The sequence below is a fragment of the Muscardinus avellanarius genome, assembly GCF_963383645.1.
Source record: "Muscardinus avellanarius genome assembly, chromosome: 10".
Classification (NCBI taxonomy): domain Eukaryota; kingdom Metazoa; phylum Chordata; class Mammalia; order Rodentia; family Gliridae; genus Muscardinus; species Muscardinus avellanarius.
In genome coordinates, this window is record NC_137796.1 from 90,932,751 (window position 1) to 90,953,120 (window position 20,370).

At 46.9% G+C, this 20,370-nt stretch overlaps 1 protein-coding gene across 4 annotated transcripts in view; it reads left to right on the forward strand.

The window, feature by feature from the left end:
• Positions 1–20,370, forward strand: part of GSG1L (GSG1 like) — a gene marked incomplete at both ends in the record, with an annotated part of 230,803 nt that overhangs the window by 190,205 nt on the left and 20,228 nt on the right. For 3 of the 4 annotated variants that reach the window (XM_080703253.1, XM_080703255.1, XM_080703254.1), the window contains one exon: positions 14,364–14,531. The exons of the other annotated variant lie outside the window; for it this stretch is intronic. In XM_080703253.1, the coding sequence (XP_080559379.1) occupies positions 14,364–14,531 (168 nt within the window). The remainder of the gene's footprint in view (positions 1–14,363; positions 14,532–20,370) is intronic. 4 annotated transcript variants of the gene reach the window in all.

The following is a 20,370-nucleotide window of genomic DNA, read 5'->3' on the forward strand; positions in this document are numbered from 1 at the left end:
GCCATTGTAAGGGTTAAGTGTGACCAGTATCTTTGAGGACTTAATAAATAGCAGCGATTATTAATGATGTTGTGACCTTGAGTCTTTGGTAATGCCTCTGTTACTAGCTGAGGGTCAGGGAACCTAGATGTCCAAAAGTCCACGTTTGGGGGACCCCACCCCTGCCAATTTTCTTCTGTCTCTGTGTCCCAGCTCAGCCCAAGCTGGCCAGGCACAAGGTCAAGGCAAGGAGACCCTGGGGGCTGCAGGCCGGGGTTGGCGGAAGATGGTGGGCTGGAGAAGGTCAAGGTTGGCCAACACTTCTTGTAGGCCCTCCCTCACTGCCTCCTCCTGCCCTTGACCTCCAGGGGAGGAGTCCCTGTGCCACTCCAGGGATTAGGAAACCCAAAGAAAGGCTCAGATCTGCTACCCAAAGTCACATAAATTAGCATCAGAGGCTACAAATTGCATGTAGGCCCGAGCTGGGCTAGCACGTGGATGTTTTGTTTGGCCTGCAACAACATTTCTCCAGTTTGTATTCATTTTTTAGCATCTTAAAAGCTAAAACTTTTACATAGGCATTCAAGTTTCTGCTAGGTGTGGTGACATACGCCTGTAATCTCAGTACTTGGGGAGCTGAGGCAGAAAGATAGCAGATTTGAGGCCAGCTTCAGCAGAGTAGTGAGACCCTCACCAACTTAGTGAGACAGCTTGAAAGCAAATTAATAATAATAATAATATAATAATAATATAGGGCTGGGATGCAGCTTGGTGGTAGAATTCTCCTGGGTTCAGCCCTCAGTAACACACACACACACACACACACACACACACACACACACACACACACCAGGTTTCTGGGGGTTTTGGGCCATTAGAAGGTCTGCTGGAGCTTAACCGATCTCCCAACCTGTCGCAGGCAGCCAGAGCCGAGTCTCATCTGCACCTTCAGAGGGCATCTGCTCTCCAGCTCGGCCCGGCCCTCACCACTCCCTATTGTCCTCACTCACCCACACTCCTTCCTCAGTCATGAACTCACCTTGCTTGGAGTCTCGGGAGAGCGGGAAGTTAGTCTGAAACAGACACCTTCTGCTTCTATTTTGCATTTGCTCAACACGGAGAGGGACAGAAGACGGGCCTCCCACCCCAGCAACACAGTAAAACCCCATCCAGAGCAGTCACTCCGCGGACGGAGGGTGGTGGGACATCGTTGAGTTGTAGATTAGAAGAGCTAGAAGGCCGGGTGTGGTGGTGCACACTTCTAATCCCAGTACTTGGGAGGCTGAGACAGGAGGATCACGGGTTCATGGCCAGCCTCCGCTATTTAGTAAGGCCCTCTGTAACTTAGTGAGACCCTGTTTCAAAGTAAAGACTAAAAACTAGAGTTATGAATGTAGGTCGAAGGTAGAATGCCCTGGGTATACCGAAAAAAGAAAAACAAACAAACAAACAAACAAAAAAAAACTAGAAGGCTGAAGGCCAGAGAGGTTAAGCTGTTTCACCAAGCTCACATAGGAAGAGAGTTGCAGGTTGGACCAGGTTCCAGGAAGGTTTTCCCACCTGTCCTGGCAGTGCCTCTCTGCATCTGGTTCTCTGTCTCTGCAGAATATGGGCTTCACTGCATCCCCCACTCATCCCTGGCAGGGACTCCAGGCCGCCCCTGCCCTCTCTCCTGGGCGTCATCCCTTAGGAGCAGGTCCGCTGCTACATCCCTAGAAGAGCCCCCCGCACACACACAGACTGCTGGAGGGACGCTGCCGCATGTACTGGTGTCCACACCCTGTGGTCACCTGCCTGTCGCCCCCGAGGCAGGTGGCTCTGGCCTCCTTTTCCCTATGACCAGGGTAGGGAAGGGGATAAGGTTGCCCGAGGGCACCTGGTGGCTGCAGAGGGAGCAGCTGGGCCCCTGCGCCTGCTGCCTTTAACTCCCAGTCCCCCTGCTCCTGGGCTCTGCAGCTGGCCTGGATCGGGCGTTTGTGTCTTGCTTCCCCCTGACAGAGAACCTGTATTCCTGTGGTCTGCGGGTAGCCACAGGAGCCTCTGATAATGACCAGTTGCAGTCTTCCCACTGAGCAGGCCTGGAGTGCAGGGTGGCGTCCACACATCTTTGAGTTTGCGCCCAGCATCCCTCCACCACCGCTTCTGTGGCTCCCAGAAGACAGAGGAGGTGGACAGGCGCCTCCTCCCTGTGGTCACTCTCCCCAGTGGCCACCCTGCTCTCGGCCAGCCACCCACATATCTTACTGCACCAGCTCAGAAGGGCAAGCTGCAAACACCGGCAAGTGTGCAGCCCCAGAGGCTCCAAACTGAGCCCCTTGAGGCCCCCCAGGCACCTAGGGGCGAAGGGTCAGGGGGCAAGAGTGCACGAACAGAGCCCTGGGCCCCTTGGCCACACTCACACCAGCAGAGTGTCTTTATATCTTTTTAAAGTCTGATTTTATTTCATCTGCATCTATTCATTCCATACTCGCTCCTCCCACGATGAGTTACCAAGCGCCCACTGTGTGCCAGGCAGTGTTCTAGGTGTGAAGATACGGCAGTTAACAGAACGCACCTCAGGTTTTCATAAAGCAGACATCCCGGCGTGTGAGAGGTGATTAGAAGTGAAACGCTAAGGATCCCCTGCTGAACCGTTGGAGTAGCGCTCCTCCTCCGTATCCCTCCAGCTCGGTACAGTTGGGGTCCTTGGATGTAATACGTTAAACCTCAAGGAGGCTCTGGAAGGGCATCAAAGAGCAACACCTTGGTGAGTTCTGCTGTAGTTCCGGGCTTGGAGCTGAAGAAGTCTGCAACTCAGACATGACAAAGGGCTCCTTGTAGTGACAGGAAGGACCTTATAGAGACGGGAAGCTTTTGGTAATAATCACTCTGCTCCAATCATGCATCCCAGAAAAAAGTTGTGACTCCACCCCCACCTGTGAAGCCAGTTATGGGAGCTTGGAGTTTTACCTCCTCGGGCTTCAAGGGCAGCAACATCCCTGCTGTCTGAAGTGGGAGCTCCACCCACCCAGCCTGCAAGGAGACCCCCGGGGGAATGTGGGCTTCCGCCTCCACCATGGAGTATCAAGGAGCCCCTCCATTCCCACGCTGGGCTGTATCAGAATGGAGTCAGGATTTTTGCCACTGCCCGGTGGTCTAGTGGGAAGTCAAAACTCCTGCCCCTTCCAGCAGTAACCAGGATGTGAGTGGTGGCCTCGGCGGGAGAACCAAGAGTTCCACCCTTACCTGAACAGGTAAGTGGGAAGTCACTTGGAGGAGCTCCGCTTTTTTTTTTTTTTTTTTTAATGTCAGCAAAAGCAGAAGGTTTAAACAAGACCCAAGGTTTCACCAAAAAAATACCCAATGTCAAGGTTGCATTTGAAACCAGTTACCATATCAAAAACCAGAGAGATCTCAACTTGAATGGAAAAAAAAAAAATCAACAGATCCCAATACTGAAATGACAGAGGTGTTAGAGTGACTTGATCAAGGATCTACGTCATCATCATCAAAATATGTCAACAAGCAATTGCAAGCATCCTGGAAGAAAATATAAAGTCTCAAGAAAGAAGTAGAAATAGAAAGAAAAACCAAATCAAAATCGTATAGAACTTATAAACATAATAACCAAAGTAGAAAATGAAATGATTGGGTTCAACTACAAATGAAAGGTACAGATGAAAGGATCAGTAAAAATTCATGAGAGGATAGTAGAAATTACCCAATCTAAGCAATTGAGAGAAAATAAGCTTAAAAAAAAAAAGTGAGCCAGGCACAGTGGTGCACACCTGTAATCTCATTACTTGGGAGGCTGAGACAGGAGAATTGTAAGTTTGAGACCAGCCTGGACAACTTAACTAGACCCTGTCTCAAAATAAAAAATAAAAAGGGCCATGGGTCTAGCTTGGTGGTAGAATGGCCCTGAATTAAATTCCCAGTACAAATAAAATAAAATACAATAATAAATAGAGCCTCAAGAACTTCTGGGATTATAATAAAAGATCTGACATGGAGTCCCAAAAGGAAAGGAGAAAGAAGGAAAGACTGAAAAGGCACTCAAAGAAATAATGACTGAAAATTTCTCAACTTTTATAAGACATAAGTTTATAGAATCAAGGAATTAAATTAACCATCAAATAGTAAGACCCAAAGAAATCCGTACCAAAATACAACACAATCAAACCTTTAAAAACTAAAAAATGTTTTAGGTCGGGCATGGTGATGCACGCTTGTAATCCCAGCATTTGGGAGGCTGAGACAGGAGGATCACAGGTTCGTGGACAGCCTCAGCTACTTAGTGAGGCCCTCCGCAACTCAGTGAGACCCTGCTTCTAAATAAAGAAAAAAAATTGGGCTGGGGGTATAGCTCGGTGGTAGAATGCCCCTGGGTTCCATCCCCAGCACCACACACACACAGACATACACACACGTACACAAAACTAAAAAAAATTTTTAAAAGCAGTGAGAGAAACATCATTTTAATAATAGGGAAAAGCAATTCAGATGACAGTGGATTTTGCATCAGAAACTATGGAAGTGGGACATTTTTTTAAAGTGTGAAAGTAAAGAACTATCAACTCAGAATTCTATATGTAGTAAAAATATACTTCAGGAATGAGGAGGAAATCAAGGCATCTTCAGATGAAGGAAAACTTAAGAGAACTTGTTACCATCAGACCTACCCACAAAAATAGCCCAAAGGAAGCCCTCTAGTCAGAATTTAATAAAGAAGGACATTTTGAACATCACAAAGGAAGAATAAAAAACAAAAAGAGAAATTTTAGTTCTTCTTTGATTTTTCTAAATCATGTTTGATCATTGAAGGAAAAATCATATGACCTGATATGGTTCTAAATATATAGAGAGGAAAGACTTAAGATAATTATAGAGCTGGGTATGGTGGTGCATGCCTGTAAATCCTGTGCTTGGAGGGATGAGACAGGAGGATATTGGGGTCAAGACCAACCTCAACAACTTTGTTTTTTTTTTTTTTTTTTTGACTGTTCATAGCAGCTTTATTTGTAAAAGCCCCCAACTGGAAATAATCCAGAGAATGTCCACTCACAGCAGGATGGATTTTTAAAAATTACTATATATTATACAATACAATACTACACAGCTATTTAAAAAATGAATTTCTCAAGCCGGGCGTGGTGGCGCACGCTTGTAATCCCCGCGCTTGGGAGGCGAAGACAGGAGGATCGCGCAGGTTCGAAGCCAGCCGCGCTGGCGTAAGAGACCCTGTTTCAAAAATATAAAATAGTTCTGGGAGTGTAGCCCGGAGGTAGAAGGGCTTCCAGGAACCCCAGTACCACCAAAAAAAATTTAAAAATAAAAAATAAAAAATAAAAAAATGAATTTCTAATACAAGCACCTTTATGAATGAATTTCCAAAACACCGTGTTAAGCAAAAGTAATTAGATTAACATGTAATTCCGTTTATATAACATTCAAGAACAGGATAAATTAATCTAGAGTAGGAAAAATTAGAGCAGTAGTTTATCTATAAACAGTGGACTGAAAGGGTTACGAGGAAACCTTCCAGGATGATGGAAATGGCTGGGGAGATGGCCATGTGGGTGGACATTTATCAAAATTCACTGAAGTACACACTTAAAAGATATGTGCATTTGTCTATTATGTCAGTGTTAGCTTAATTTTAAAAATATCATACCCAACCTCCAGTCTCCCTTTGAACTGAAAACAACTTTGTGAGATTCTTAGTAACCTAGAGAGATCCTGTTTCAGAAACAAGAAATAAAAACGACTGGGGGTGTAACTCAGAGGTAGAATGTCCCTGGGTTTAATCCCTATTACCACATATGCACAATAATTATATTATAAATGAGGAAAGGTAAAGAAAGGTTCTTAAAGAGAACCAGTATTTCTGTGGTTTGCTCAAACTATTAAAATATCAGCAGCAGTCAATTGTAATTCACTATGTATATAGAACGTAAGACTTAGAGCATCCACTAGTCAGAGATACATTCAAAAGGACTCCATCAGACCAGACGATGTAGTCAAAAGGACTACATCATCACACATAAATAAAAATAGAATTCTAGAAAGTACTCATGTAACCCACAGGAAAATAAGAAAAAGAAACAGCAATGGTGAACAGATATAAAAAATAACAAAATAAGTTGACAGGCTTAAGAAATAATATATCAAAGCCGGGCTTGAATTCCCAGCATTTGGGAGGCTGAGACAGGAGGATCATGGTTTGCAGACACCCTCAGGTACTTATGCCCTTTGCAACTCAGTAAGACCCTGTTTCAAAATAAAGAATAAAAAATAGGGCTGGGGGTGCAGCTTGAAGGTAGAATGCCCCTGGATTCTGTCCCCAGTACCACAAAAAAATAAAGAAAAAAGGAATGAAATAATGTCTCAATAATTACACTAAATGTAAATTGTCTAAATACTCCAATTAAAAGTCAGAGATGGGCAGAGTGGATTGAAAACACATTGCCCAACTATATGTTGTCTGTAAGAAGCTCACTTCAAATATAATGAAATAGAGATGTTGAAATAAAAGGATAGAAAACATATTATGCAAATATTAATTTATAAAAGCAGAACTACCTACGTCAATAAGTAGGACTACCTACTTGACTCTTGATGAGATTACATCCTGATAAACTCATTGTAAGTTCTGTTAGATTGTACACCCAGCCTCTCAAATACCCTAAGTGAGTCGAGCCCGCCTTAAACATGGTAAGAACATTCACAACCATCTATGGCTAGGCAAAATCACCTAAGGCAAGGCCTACTTTATAATAAAGTACAGAATATCTCATGTACACACAGAGCTGGGCCTTTTGTAGACACAGTGGGATGTGAAAACAGGAAGCACAATATTAAAAGAAAAAAAAGCTGGCAGCAGTCAACCAAGGAGTGTGAGTTGTTTTTTCTTGTGATTATGTAACAGATTGTAGACCACGGCTCACTGCCACTATCCAGCATCATGAAAAAGTATCATATCACTCACCACTATCCTAGGGGGAAATCACAACTTAAAAATGTTCTTTACATATAAAATATCTTTTATTCTGAATTACAAAGAATCAAAACTCTAAACAAGTACAATTTATTAAGATGTACTGATATCACATTTTTAGAGAAGCATATAATAGCATTTTAAAAATCTGAATTCACTCAAGTTTGTCAGTATATAACTTACCTTTACTGACTATAATTACCAAGTTGTAAGGTCAAACAATTACAACTATATTAATACTTAACAAGATTTTGAGGTCTGATAATACCTAGATATTGGGCAGCATCCAATTAAAACATCAGTATATTTTCATTTATAAAAGAAATTTTCTTTTTGTTTCCAAAACAAATGGGTTATTTTGGGTTCTAATTGAAGACAAAAGGCCAAGTTAAAGTATGAAAACAGACAGTATTCATTTGGGCATAGCTGAAATCAGTGTACAGATTGTCTAGTCAACCTCTGTCCTGTGCGGCATCTGTCCGGTTTTTAAGGGCCTCCCAGGCCACACCTTGGCTGCCGCGACCTTGCCTTTCCCCGTTTCTTTCTCCTGCTTCGCCCTCAGCCTTCTTCTCTGCCTCTGGCTCATGCACACTGGGTACCATCCATGCTGGTCTAGAAGAGTCTTTCTGTTTCTCTTCATCGCAGGTTCCATTTTCACGTCATCTGTTTCATCGTTCACCACACATCCCATTTTCTCTTGGTAATGTTTGGGCACCGCCACAGTTGCTGTCTCTTGAACATCTTTCTTTAAAACATCACCGTCTCCTTTGAGAATACTCTTAAGTCTGTCGAGCCCCTTGGGGGCGTTCTTTCTTCTTTTTCACCCCGCATCTTCCCTTTTCACTTACTCCATAAACTTTTAGTTGTGTTTGACCTGAGAAACTCCCAAACAAATGCATATTTTTTACGCTATGATTAAGTGGAAAAATTGCAAGTCAAGTCATTATACGTCAGAGACCATCTACATCAGGCAAAGTAGACCAAAGGCAAAGAAAATAATCAGAAAAGAACATTTTTGATACTTTCATTAGTGCATTGTAATATTATATCATAATGTAGTTCAGAGCAACCGGAACATACGTGCGCACAGCACTTGGTGGGCTTCCTCCCGGCTCCCTCCCCGTTTTCTCCCCTGCCTTGCACGTGATACTGATATTGGCATTGGTAAAGAAATGAACATTTGATAATCACAAAAGAGTTATACCAAGAAGAAGGCATAGCAATCCTAAATGTGTATATATCAAACAACAGGGCTGCAAAATCTATAAAGGAAAACCTTTCAAAACTGGAAGGATAAATAGGCAAATAGAGTTATACTTAAGGATTCCAACATTTCTCTCTCAACAATTAATAGAACAACTAACCTGAAAATCAGCAAAGATACAGAACGCAGCAAAGCCAGACACCGCTATACCAGATGGACATTTGTAGAACAGCCTACTCAACAATATCAGAATACACATGTATTTTAAATGCCCACATAACATATACCAAATAGACTAGATCCTAGATCATAAAATAAATTTCAACAGTTTTTTAAAAATTGAAATCAGATAGAAGGTGTTTTCTGACCCCAGTGGAATCAAACCAAGATGACAGGAAAATCTGAAAACACTTGGAAACTAAACAATGTTCCTCTAAGTAGTCCACAGACCATAGAGGAAGCCTCAAGGAAAATTGTTTGCATTGAACTGAAGAAAATGGAAATAAAACACATCAGAACTTGTGGGGCACAGATACATCAGTGCTGGGAAAGGAATTTACAGCATTGAATGTTTACTCGGAGAAGAGAAAATGTGTCGAATGAGTAATAAAAGTTCCCACTTCAAGAATCTAGAAAAAGCAAAGCAAATGAACCCCAAAGCAATGAACGATAAGAGCAGAAATTGATAAAATTGAAAACAAACACAAAAAAACCCCAGAATCATTGAAACAAAAAGCCAAGTTCTTATAAAAGATAAACAAAATTGACAAGCCTCTGGCAATGTTAATAATAAAACAAGCCATGTCAGGCCGGAGCCTGAAGATCTCAAAGCATAAGGCTTTGATAATGTATACAACTCTGCACAGGGACCTCACGACTTGGGGAAAATGGATCTATTTTCTTTTAAAGCACAAACTAGTACAACTCACCCAATATGAAATAGATAATTTCAATATGTCTATAACTATTAAAGAAGTAAGATTTATAATTTTAAAATATTCACAAAAGAAATTGCAAGACCCATATGATTTTACTGGAAAATTCTACCAAATATTTAAATAAGAATTAGCACCTATTTGATTTCAGAAAAATAGAAGAGTAGGGAACATTTTGTGTGTGTGTGGTACTGGGGTTTCTGGAAGTCCTTCTACCTCCAGGCTGCACTCCCAGACCTAATTTTTTATACTTTTTAAATTTGGAAACAGGGTCTCTTAAGCCAGCGCGGCTGGGTTCGAACCAGCACGATCCTCCTGTCTCCACCTCCCAAGAGCAGGGATTACACACATGCGCCATTATGCCTGGCGGTGGGAACATTTTTATACTTCACTTTATGAAGTTAGTGTTATCCTAATGTTAAAATAAAGATAATAATAACCGTCATAAATACAGACGCAAAGCCGGATGTGGTGGCCCGCGCTTGTAATCCCAGCATTTGGGAGGCTGAGACTGGAGGATCGTGGTTCACGGACAGCCTCAGCTACTCAGTGAGACCCTTCTGCAACTCAGTGAGACCCAGTTTCAAAATACAGAAAAAAAAAATAGGGCTGGGGGTTTAGCTTGGAGATAGAATGGCCCTTGGTTCCATCCCTAGTAGAGAAGAAAAAAAAAATACAGACATAAAAATCTTTAACAAAATAAAAGCAAAGAGAAGTCATTGATATTTTAAAAAGAATTATACAGCTTTACAAGTGGGATTTATTTCAGGTATAAAGGTTCAGTATTTGAAAAATCAGTCAGTGCCAGCCGCCATATTGACAGGCTAAGAAAGAAAACTCACATGATCATATCAATTGATACAAAGACACACAGCTCAAAGTTTATTCGTGGTTTTAAAACCCTTCCCAGAAAATTAGGACTGGAGGAGAACTTTCTCAAACTTGATAAAGAGCATCACAAAACATCTATAGCCAACGCTGTACTTAATGTAGAAAGACAGAATTTTTTCTTTCTAAAGTTGGAAATGCCACTGTTACTCAGCTTAGGGCTGGAAGTTCTCACTGGTGCAAAAAGGCGTGAAAAGGAAATAAAAGTCATACAGGTTGGAAAGAAAGAAAGGAATTATACCTATTTGTAGATGACATGATTGTCTATGTAGGAAAATTCAAGGAATATACCAAAAAGAGATTCTTAAGTACAATCTTAGAATAAGAGATGGAAATTTAAAAATTGATTGCATTTCTATAAGCTGGCAATGAAATTTTTAACCATACAATATAATTTGTACAAAAAATGTGAAATAACAAAACATTTACAGGACAGATATGCTGAAAAATCATAAAGTAGCAATGAAAGAAACTAGTCATCTTAAAAATGGAGAGACATACCATGTTTATGGATCCAGTGCTCAACATGGTGAAAATATCAATTTTCAAGTGGGTAGATAAGTTTACTACAACTACTGTGAGAATGTCATCAAGATTTCTTATAAACAACATCATTCTGAAGTTTCTATGAAAAGGCAAGGGAAATAGAATAACTATAATTCTGAAAAATAAGTGGGATAGATTAGTTTACCCAAATTTCACGTTTTGCTGTAGAGCTACAGCAGTCTAGACTATGTGATATCAGTGAAGGGAAAGAGAAGGGGAAGAATAAAAATCCCAGAAATAAACTCATCCGCATAAACCCAACTAATTTTTGACAAAAGTGCAAATTAATTCAGTGGAGCAGAGATGGCCTTTTCTTTTTTCTTTTTGTGGTACTGGGGATGGAACCCAGGGGCATTCAACCTCCGAGCTATACCCCCTGCCCTATTTTTTTTATTCTTTATTTTAAAACAGGGTCTCACTGAGCTGCAGAGGGCCTCACTAAGTAGCTGAGGCTGTCCATGAACGCGATCCTCCGGTCTCAGCCTCCCGAATGCTGGGATGACAAGCGTGCGCCACCACGCCCGGCAGAGATGGCCTTTTCAAGAAACTCTGCTAGAGCTATTGGACAAGTATAGGCAAAACAACCAGCCTTGATCCAAACTCCACACCTGCTACAAAAATTAATTCAAAAAACATCCCAGGGTTACATACGGAATGCAGCACTACAAAACTTGTAGAGAAACATAGGAGAAAATCTTTGGGATCTTGGACCAGGCAGAGAGTTCTTAGATGACATCAAAAGCATAACAAGAAAATCTATCAACTGGATTGTATAAAAATTAGGCACTTTTCTCCCATAAAACAGCCTGTTTAGAGGTTGAAGAGATAAGCTACTGGAAAATATTTGTAAATCTCATGTTTAACAAAGGAGTAATATCTGAGATATAGAGAAAGTTCTCAAAACTCAACAGCAAAAAATAACAAAACAAATTAGAAAATGGGCAAAATACAAGCCGGGCGTGGTGGCCCACGCTTGTAATCCCTGAGCTTGGGAGGCGGAGACAGGAGGAGCGCACAGGTTCGAAGCCAGCCTCGCTGGCTTAAGAGACCCTATTTCTAAATAAAAATATATGTTTAAAAAATGGGTCTGGGAGTGCAGCCCGGAGGTAGAAGGGTTTCCAGGAACCCCAGTACCACCAAAAAAAGAAAGGAAGGAAGGAAGGAAGGAAGGAAGGAAGGAAGGAAAATGGGCAAAATACATGAACAGATATTTTGTCAAAAAAGGCATATAGACGGCATATAAGCAGGACAGAAGCTCAGCATGTATGGGTGTTGAGTGGCGGGCAGGCTCGTTCTGGGATTCAATGAGTGCTTTGGCTTTGCCTGAACGGCATCCATTCTTCCTTCTGGAGACAGCAGCACCTGATTCTGTTAAACTCTTGTGGGGTTTTTACATAGCTCGCGTCTCTAATTCAAGCTCCTGGAGCTTCCTTCTCCTTCCCCTGGCTGGGCCCTCAGGGCTGGGAGTCAGACTTGATCATAGTTAAGATCAGTGGCTGTAAAGACTAGACATTCACTTCATCACCAGTGTCAGAAACCTAACTCAAGCTCGCTTGGGGGAAGAAAGAATAAAAAAAATTACAAAAAAAAAAAAAGCCCCCAAAACTTGGGAGCCGGGCATGGTGGTGCACCTTTGTAATAATCCTAGTACTTAGGAGGCTGAGACAGGAGAATTTCAGGTTTGGGGCCAGCCTCAGCTACTTAGTGAGGCCCTCTCCAACTTAGTGAGACCCTGTTTCAAAATAAAGAATAAAAAAATAGGGGTATGGGTGTAGCTCTAAGGTAGAATGCCCTTGGGCTCTATCCCTAGTACCATAAAAAAGAGGAACTTGGGCCCAGTAATTGACGGAGTTCAGGGAGGATGATGTTTACTCCTTTCATGAATTTGCTTCTTCATAGTCAGCTTGCTTCTCAGGCTGGGTGGTAGTGAGATGCTCCCCAGCAGCTCCTGGTTGAGAGCCTACCAGCTTGGCATTCTTGAAGAATAAAGCGCCCTATTTCCCCATAGCTTCAATCCGAGTCCTGGGATTGATTCTCTTGGGCCTGACCTGAGTCACAAGGCCATCCTTGAACAATGACTGAGGCCAGAGAGGAGCAGCACCTGCATCGGCCAGGCCTGGGTCACGAGCTCGCCCTCAGAGGTTGAGGGTGAGGCTGGCTGTATAAACACCACTTTGAGAAGAGCAAAGGAGAGACCCTGGGCAAAATGGGGGTGTTCTTACCAGGGGGGAGAAGGGATACCATTCAGGCAAAACCTACTCTGGAGTCCCAGGAAAGGCTCGATGCATTAGGTTTGAGTTTTTTTTATGTCTCTAGTACAAAATACATCCCATAATGATCTAGAATCTCAGTGCCATTGCTCAGGAGAACATCTGTCTGATCAGCTTTGCTCAGATGTTCATCCATGAACAAGGTGGGTGGGTCATGTAGGTGACCCTTTTGGTGGGCAGGGAAGTTCTTAGAAGGGTCAGGATGATACCCCCAAACTCTCTACTATAGACATTCAAGCTTTCTGGTCTAAATTAGCTCCGTATCATGAAAGAACCTGGGGGATATGGGTGTGACATTGAAGGAAATACATACATAACAATGAAAATCCCTTTCAAAAAGGCTAAATCCTCAGATTTCCCCTTGCTTTCCTTTTGGGGTGCTCTGAGACTGACAGAGAGGAGCCATGGGCATAGGAGGTGAGCCACCCTGACTGTGTGGCCTTGGGAGGGACCTGGAGATAGTGCATGGCTGAAATAGCAAAACTGAACCCTTGATTTGGAAGAGACCAGTCATGAAGACAGACTGGGAAAACAGGGACCCGAAAATCAGGCCAAGTATAACTGGAACCAGGCAGATACCCCACTCCTGGTACTAAACATAAAAGAACAGTCCTTGTCAGAGGAATCAGGCAAAGGAACTTTTCTAGAACTCTAACATGACCATCTTAGTATCCAAGATACATCCTTGCCCCCTCCCTCCTTCCAGATGTAGACAGGACAGATTCTCCAGTTTGGAGCTAAGCTCAACATACAGGCCAGGTGAGGCAGTCAAGTGTCCTAGCTGCAGAGTACAGAGCTGAACAGGTTGATAGAGCTTCCTTTCCAGGAGGGAGAGCTTGCAAACCAAGTCAGAGAAGTGGGCAGTTAGACTATTAGTGATGACAGTAACGAGGAGACCAAGACTTTCCTGAGTGCTGCTAAATGCCACACGCCATTCCAAGATGTGTCTAACGCACCATCTCCTTCAGTCTGTGCGAGGGCCCTGCGAGAGTGCTATCATATGTCCATTAAGACAGGCGCGGGGTTGAGCACCTGCCCAGCATCACATGTGAGCAAAGACGATTTAACGCTCATCTCTCCCCTGCCTGCTTCACCATCAACTCCAACTGACCTTCTCATCCTCACCCAGCCTCCCGGCCTCTCGTGCTGGGTGGTCCACAGATGGCAGGGGACGCGCCACCACCTCATGTCTCCCTGTCTGCGTACACACCATTCCCATCTCCTGGAACGTTCTTTCCCCTGTTTGACTCATCATCTTGCCGGACACAGTGTGAACACTGCTATATTCTCAGTAACTTCCCTGGTGCCAGCCCCCTTGGGCGGAAGGGCTGGCTCTCTTCTTGCCTCCCTAGAAGGAGCCCCGCTTATCTGCATAGTCATGTACAGATAACTCTTTCTCCAGACCGGATGTGGGTGGGGCTGGGGCCTAGGCTTGTGCTTCCCAGCAGAACCTGCTCAGGGTCTGGCCCAGAGGAGGCGGCCCTGCGGGGATGGGTGACTGGCGGGTGAGGGGTTTCCCATCCCACACCCACCTTCACTGTGGCATGTCTCTGCTCTCTTGGCAGCCTGGCCTGGGGCTCCTTTACCTGCTGTATGGCAGCCTCTGTCACCACGCTCAACTCCTACACCAAGACGGTCATTGAGTTCCGGCACAAGCGCAAGGTGTTTGAGCAGGGATACCGGGAGGAGCCGACCTTCATAGACCCCGAGGCCATCAAGTACTTCCGGGAGAGGTCAGTGCACATGGCCACCATGGGGATCCGAAAGAAGCCAGGACCCGGCCTCTGCAGCCACAGGGCCCACCTAGAAACTGGAGCGAGTGGTCAGACGGAGGTGTTTGGGGACCGTGGGGCTGGAAGGGCAAGCTGGGGGAGGCAGAATTTGTACCTTATTGTGGAGGAATTTCTAGGGCATTTAATGTTTTGTGGGCATAAGGTTGCCTTGGGCTGATGTGGTCAGATCATGGGAAACCCAAAAGGGAACCACATTTGAGTGTTTGCCTTTTGGCCTCATGCTGCCTAAACTATGGCAAACAGCTGGAGCAAGACTTTCTTCTTGGGCTCTGGCATGGCACTGGGGCCACAGCAGTAGAAGGAGTGACAGCTGCAAGAGGAGGATGACTCCTCAAGGCTGGGACAGCATCTGACCACCTGAGTCTTCCTAAACCAGCAGGGGATGAAGGAGATGAAAACAAATGGTGTCTGAATGGATGAATGGGTGTATTGGTGGGTAGGTGGGTGGGTGGGTGGGTGGGTGGATGGATGGATGGATGGATGGATGGATGGATGGATGGATTGGTGAGTAGATGGGTGGGTGGATAGATGGATGGATGGACGAATGGGTGGGTAAATGGACGGATGAGTGGGTGGATGTGTAGATGGGTGGATAAGTGAATGGATGAGTGGGTGTATGGATAGGTAATTAGATGGATGGATGGATAGATGGTAGATGGATGAATGGATGGGTGGATGGATAGGTCAGTGGGTATATAGGTAGATGGATAAGTAAATGGATGAATGGATGATAGATGGATATGTAAGTAGATGGATAGGTGATGGGTGGATGTGAATTGATGGGTAGTGGATGGATAGGTTAGTGAGTGGATAGGTAACTGGATGGATGGATGCATGCATGCATGGATGCATGGATGGATGGATGGATGTGTGGCTAGGTAACTAAATAGACAGGTGGGTAGGTGGGTGGGTGGGTGGATGGATGAATGATGGAGAGTTGAGAAGTTGCCTAAGTAGGTGACTGGATGCTTTCAGCTCCAGCTCCGCCATGATGCAGCAGGCTCAGCATCCCAGCTCCCCTTCAAAGCCCTGGGAGGGAGACGCACTCGCCCATGTAGGCCAGGAGTTCAGTGCCAGGTCAGGCCAGCCTGGCACCTGGGCTCACCTCATTCCTGCTGTGGAAGGTGGCGATGCCTGGCTTGCCCAGGGCCCAGAGCAGGCGCTTGGTGTTTATAGCATGCACATAAACAGCCTGCTGCCTGCAAGAACCCCATCGACGCTGCAGACTGTTGTCACCTTGGTTGTGGGTAATCTGCCTCCTGGGGCATCCAAGGAAATTGCACCTGGTCCTGCTGTGGGAACACCCAGGACCTGTCTCTTCCCCATCAGCAGGAAGTTGCTGCCCCAGATCTGACGGCCCCCGGCAGCTCAGGCCCAAGATGAATGCTTCCCAGCATATGTGCACAGTATCGCTTAGCACATTCATAACTTGAACATTATGCAGAGGTTCATCAAATTTTATTTCCCTTCCCCTCTGAGGAGAACATTTCAGCTTAGCTGGGCGGTTCTATTTTTTTCCTTTTTTTTTTGTGTGTGTGTGTGCCTTCCCTACAATGCTTGGAGCATATACATCTCTGCTCAGGTTTGCAAGCTGGCTCCACAGCAGGCCTCAAAGCCTGCACTGGCCCGCAGCCAGGGACATGAGGGATGGGGATCCTCGGCCCCCTCCCCATACTTCCCACTCCTTGGGGGCAGAGTATGCTGTGGCAAGAACAGGGCTTTGGAAGCCCCCCAGTCTGAGCGAGTTGGAGAGTGAGTTCCGTTGCTTTGCTGCTGTGTGACATGGGGCAAGTGCTGAGTACCTCTGGGCCTGTATCCTCTTGGTCCACGATGGGAGAGTCCAGAGCTCTCGGCATCTCAGGAAGGCTCCAATTTGATACCCAGGTGATATGCCAGGCAGAGTGCTGGTACCTGCATGGCTCTGTGTGTGTGTGTGAGTCCCATCCCCTCTGAGTCTCATGCCCTCACTGGACCCAGGGTGAAACCTGAGCTCAGAAGCCATCAGCTTGCCAAGGAAATGGAGATGGTGTTAGATACTCTGCTGATAATCAGTGCTCTGCCCAGTGCTCCACTGAGCTCATTAAACGGGACTCGGCTCATCTCTACAGCATCTCGGTGACATAGGACCATCATCCCCAGGTGCTGAATTGAGGCCAGGAGAGGTTCAGTGACTCGTCTAAGGTCACACAGCTGGCTGCCGCCAGAGCTGGGATTCGATCCCACGCCATGCAGGCGATCACTGTGCCGTGTAGCCTCCGGGACTGGCACTGACGTGGGCTTGGGCACACACACGGCAGCAAGGGAGACCCATGGCCATGGAGGCCACAGTTGGAGGCAGGTAGGGTGAATGTGGAAGGGAGGTGCAGGGTGTGGGGTGCCCTGGGCGTGGAGTGGAGTGCACAATCTCCCTGCCATCCCCATTCCTACCAGCAGGAGGGGAATCTGGACCCCGCTCCAGCCGGGCCTCTCATCCTGTCCTCCTGGGCACTGGGGACAGGTGGCGCCCCATGGGGCTGACACACAGAAGACTCCAGTGTCCCTTCCCCTTCCACCAAGCCCAGCAGGGTTCTCCTCTGCAAGAGCCTACTGCAGGTGTGAGGAATGGTTGGGCAGATTCTGAATGGTTTAGGGGCTTTTGAAAAATGTACAGGGCGTGGAAAAAAGGTGTGTGCGTGTGTTTGCACACCCATCCAGCCATGCACGTGGGCATGGAGAGCACCAGTAGGTACACTTGTTGGCTCTGCAGGGGAGTGGCCACACCCTGACCCCGGGAGGCCTCCTGTGTCCCAGCTCCGAGAAACATCAGAATTAGGCTCCCCTAGTTCACCCTGCCTCTTGTCTGCAGGGAGGGCTGTCTTAATCGGGCCTCCCAAGGGAGGGAAGCCACTGGGCTAAAGGTGAACATTTGCAGATCAGAGCCGTCTTGGATACTCAGTGCTCAGATCTGGTTTAGCAACATGTGGGAGAAATGAGGCCCGTTGAATCAGACGCCAGAGGGAATCCAGCTGCGCAGAACAGTCGTCCTGACCCCTGGGGATGCCCGGGGTGCAGGAAGCTCAGGGCCAAGGCTTCCCTGGAGGGCAGCTCCGGCTTCCTTCTGGGACGCTTCCTGCGCCTCCCTCTGCCCCCATCGTGGCTCCGAAATTACCTGCTGATGTATTTCCTCTCGTTTGTGTCTGCCTCCCTCCCCCGGTGCGTGTTCCCCCAGAGCAGGGGGCCGCCTTTCTTGCTTTCTACACTCCTCTCCAGCACCCAGAACCACAAGAGCTCGGTAAGCCCGGTGTGATTAATAACGGCTCATTATAGTGGTAAGGAGACGGGCGGGCAGGCCGTGGCTCGCTGCCTGCGTTCCTGTATCTAGCCCTGGTGGAATACAAAAAGAAATAGACCAGTAGGCCAGGGTTGGAATAACTGCACTTCGTGAGCTGTAAGGCCCCAGGTAAGTGGCTTTGCCTCTCACAAGTCATTTTTCCTGCCTGGAAGATGGGCTGATGTCTACCTTGAAGCTCAGCTGTGAGGATTACATGAGAGGAGGTGATTAAAATTCTGACAAAAGCAGGGACTCCCCTCTCCCTGATCCCCCTCGGACAACTCTCCCTGTACGCCTGACCTGAGGAAGCGGCCTGCGACCTGCCGCAGACCTCCGCCCTTGGACAGTCCTGGCTGGGCAGGCACTTGGTTTGGCCCCTCTGGTGGTTTTAGAATTCTGGCATTTGGCTGGGGTTTTAAAAGCAGAAGCTTGCATTTTTAAAATAAAAACTTGGGGTATCTCATGAAAAAGCTGAGGGTGTGGCCGCACCAGGCTTCTGTTCCTGCCGGGCAACGAGGGGAAGCGTTTGAATGCGCAGCCCCTGCGCAGCATGGCAAAGCGTCGTGGGGGCCCGTGGCTCCAGGCAGGGGCTCAGTCCCATCCCAGCGGGAGCTCGAGGAGAGAAAAGACTCTAGAGAAGAGATTCCTGGACCACGTCTTCCACGACCCATGAACCGTTCACCTAACAGATCTGTGGTGGGCAAGGGAGGGTGTCCAGATGTAGGCAAGGGCAGGACCAAGGCCTAGAGGGGCAAACTACATGGCTAGGAAAATCTCAGCAGTTTGGTGTGAGATTACCACCGGGGAAGGTACAGGTAGGGGGTGTAGTGCTTGGGTCTCTGATTTTATTATCTCCCTGTTGCATTTGGGGTGGGGCTTGGGGGGGAGGAGCTATTTGCATCTACAGGGTGGGGGTGGAACAGAATCTGTCCTGAACCCTGCTCACTGGGGTCCAGAGATCTGTGGAGACTGGCATTGGCCTGCTATTTCCCCTGCCCAGTCCCTGTCTCATCTCCCAGCCGGCCTGCCCTCAGGGGGCACATTGGCAGCTCCCCACCACTGCAGCTCTCATGCAAGCCTGCTGTGGGGACCTTGCGAAGGCCGTCTCCACTCCTCACATCACCCCACGACCCACTCCCATCTGGAAGCACAAGGCCGAGAGCCCCTCTTCCCTGTCCCCGCCCCTCCAGGCTCCTCTGGGTCCTCCCGGCGTCCTCCCCCTCCTCTGCCCTGCCAAGTGCTGGTCCCCAGGGACAGTCCTAGCGTCTCTTCCCTCCTGCCCTGTTGGCGTCCTCAGAGGCCTTGCCCAGGGCTCCTGCTGTCTGAGTCCACTCTCCGCCGTCCAACGCCCAGCCAGGGCCCCTCAGAGTTTCCACTTTGGATTCTCAAAGGCATCACCCCCTCCAAACCCAGTCCTCCCCTTCTTCCCTATCTCTCCCTCCCTCCCTTCCTTCTTTCCTTCCTTCCTGTTCCTCCTCCTCCTCCTTCTTCCTCTCTCTCTCTCTCTCCCCCTCCCTCCCTCTCTCCCTCTCTCTCTGTTATTGGGGATTGAGCCCACTCCCTGCCCTTTTTATTTTTCACTTTGAAGCTCGGTCATGCTTGGTTGCTGAGAGCCTAGCTAAATTGCAGAGGTTAGTCTTGAACCTGTGATCCTTCAGTCTCTGCCTCCCAAGTATTGGGATTACAGGCATGTGCCACCACGCCTGGCTCCTCACCTCTCTCTAAGAGACTCTACATGCAAGCCAGGACCCTGCAAAGTCCCCAGTGATCCCCTCCTCCTCCATCACCCGCGTCCTGCTCACTGAGAGCCCAGGGGGGCGCGCGTGCGCGCGCGCGCACACACACACACACACACACACACACACACACACACACAATGGAAAAGGGAAAAAGAATGTTTTTTTTTAAAGCCCATTTATTCCCCTCTCCCTGTAGCCACACTGGTCCCCTACCCCGTGGTTTTGCTTTCTCAGGTTTCAGTGACTGACCAAGGTCCAAATTACTGAGTGGAAAATTCTAGAAATAAGCAATTTTTAAGTTTCAAATAGCATTCACGACAGCATATTGTTATAAGTACTCCTCTCTTACCATGGCACCTAGTTTATAAGTTGAACCTCAGCACAGATATGTGTATCTGTAGGGTCCAGCACTGCCCACAGTTTCAGGCATCCGCGGGGGCTCTTGGAACATGTCCCCCGCGGGTAGGGGGAGCGACTGTAGTGTGTGTCTCTGTGCCATCCCAGCTCAAGGCAGCATCATGCTTACCTGGGTGGGCTCAGCAAGCTCCCGCGTGGTTTTGCACACACAGTTTTTTCTCCCTCCTGGGCTGTGGGAGGGGCTTCTATGACAAGCCAAGCCTGGAGGTCTCCACAAAGTCATGGCCCTTAGAGGCTGTCAAAGGAGAGCATGGTGGTGCATGCTTGCAATCCCAGTACTTGGGAGGCTGAGACAGGAGGTTTGCAGGTTCAA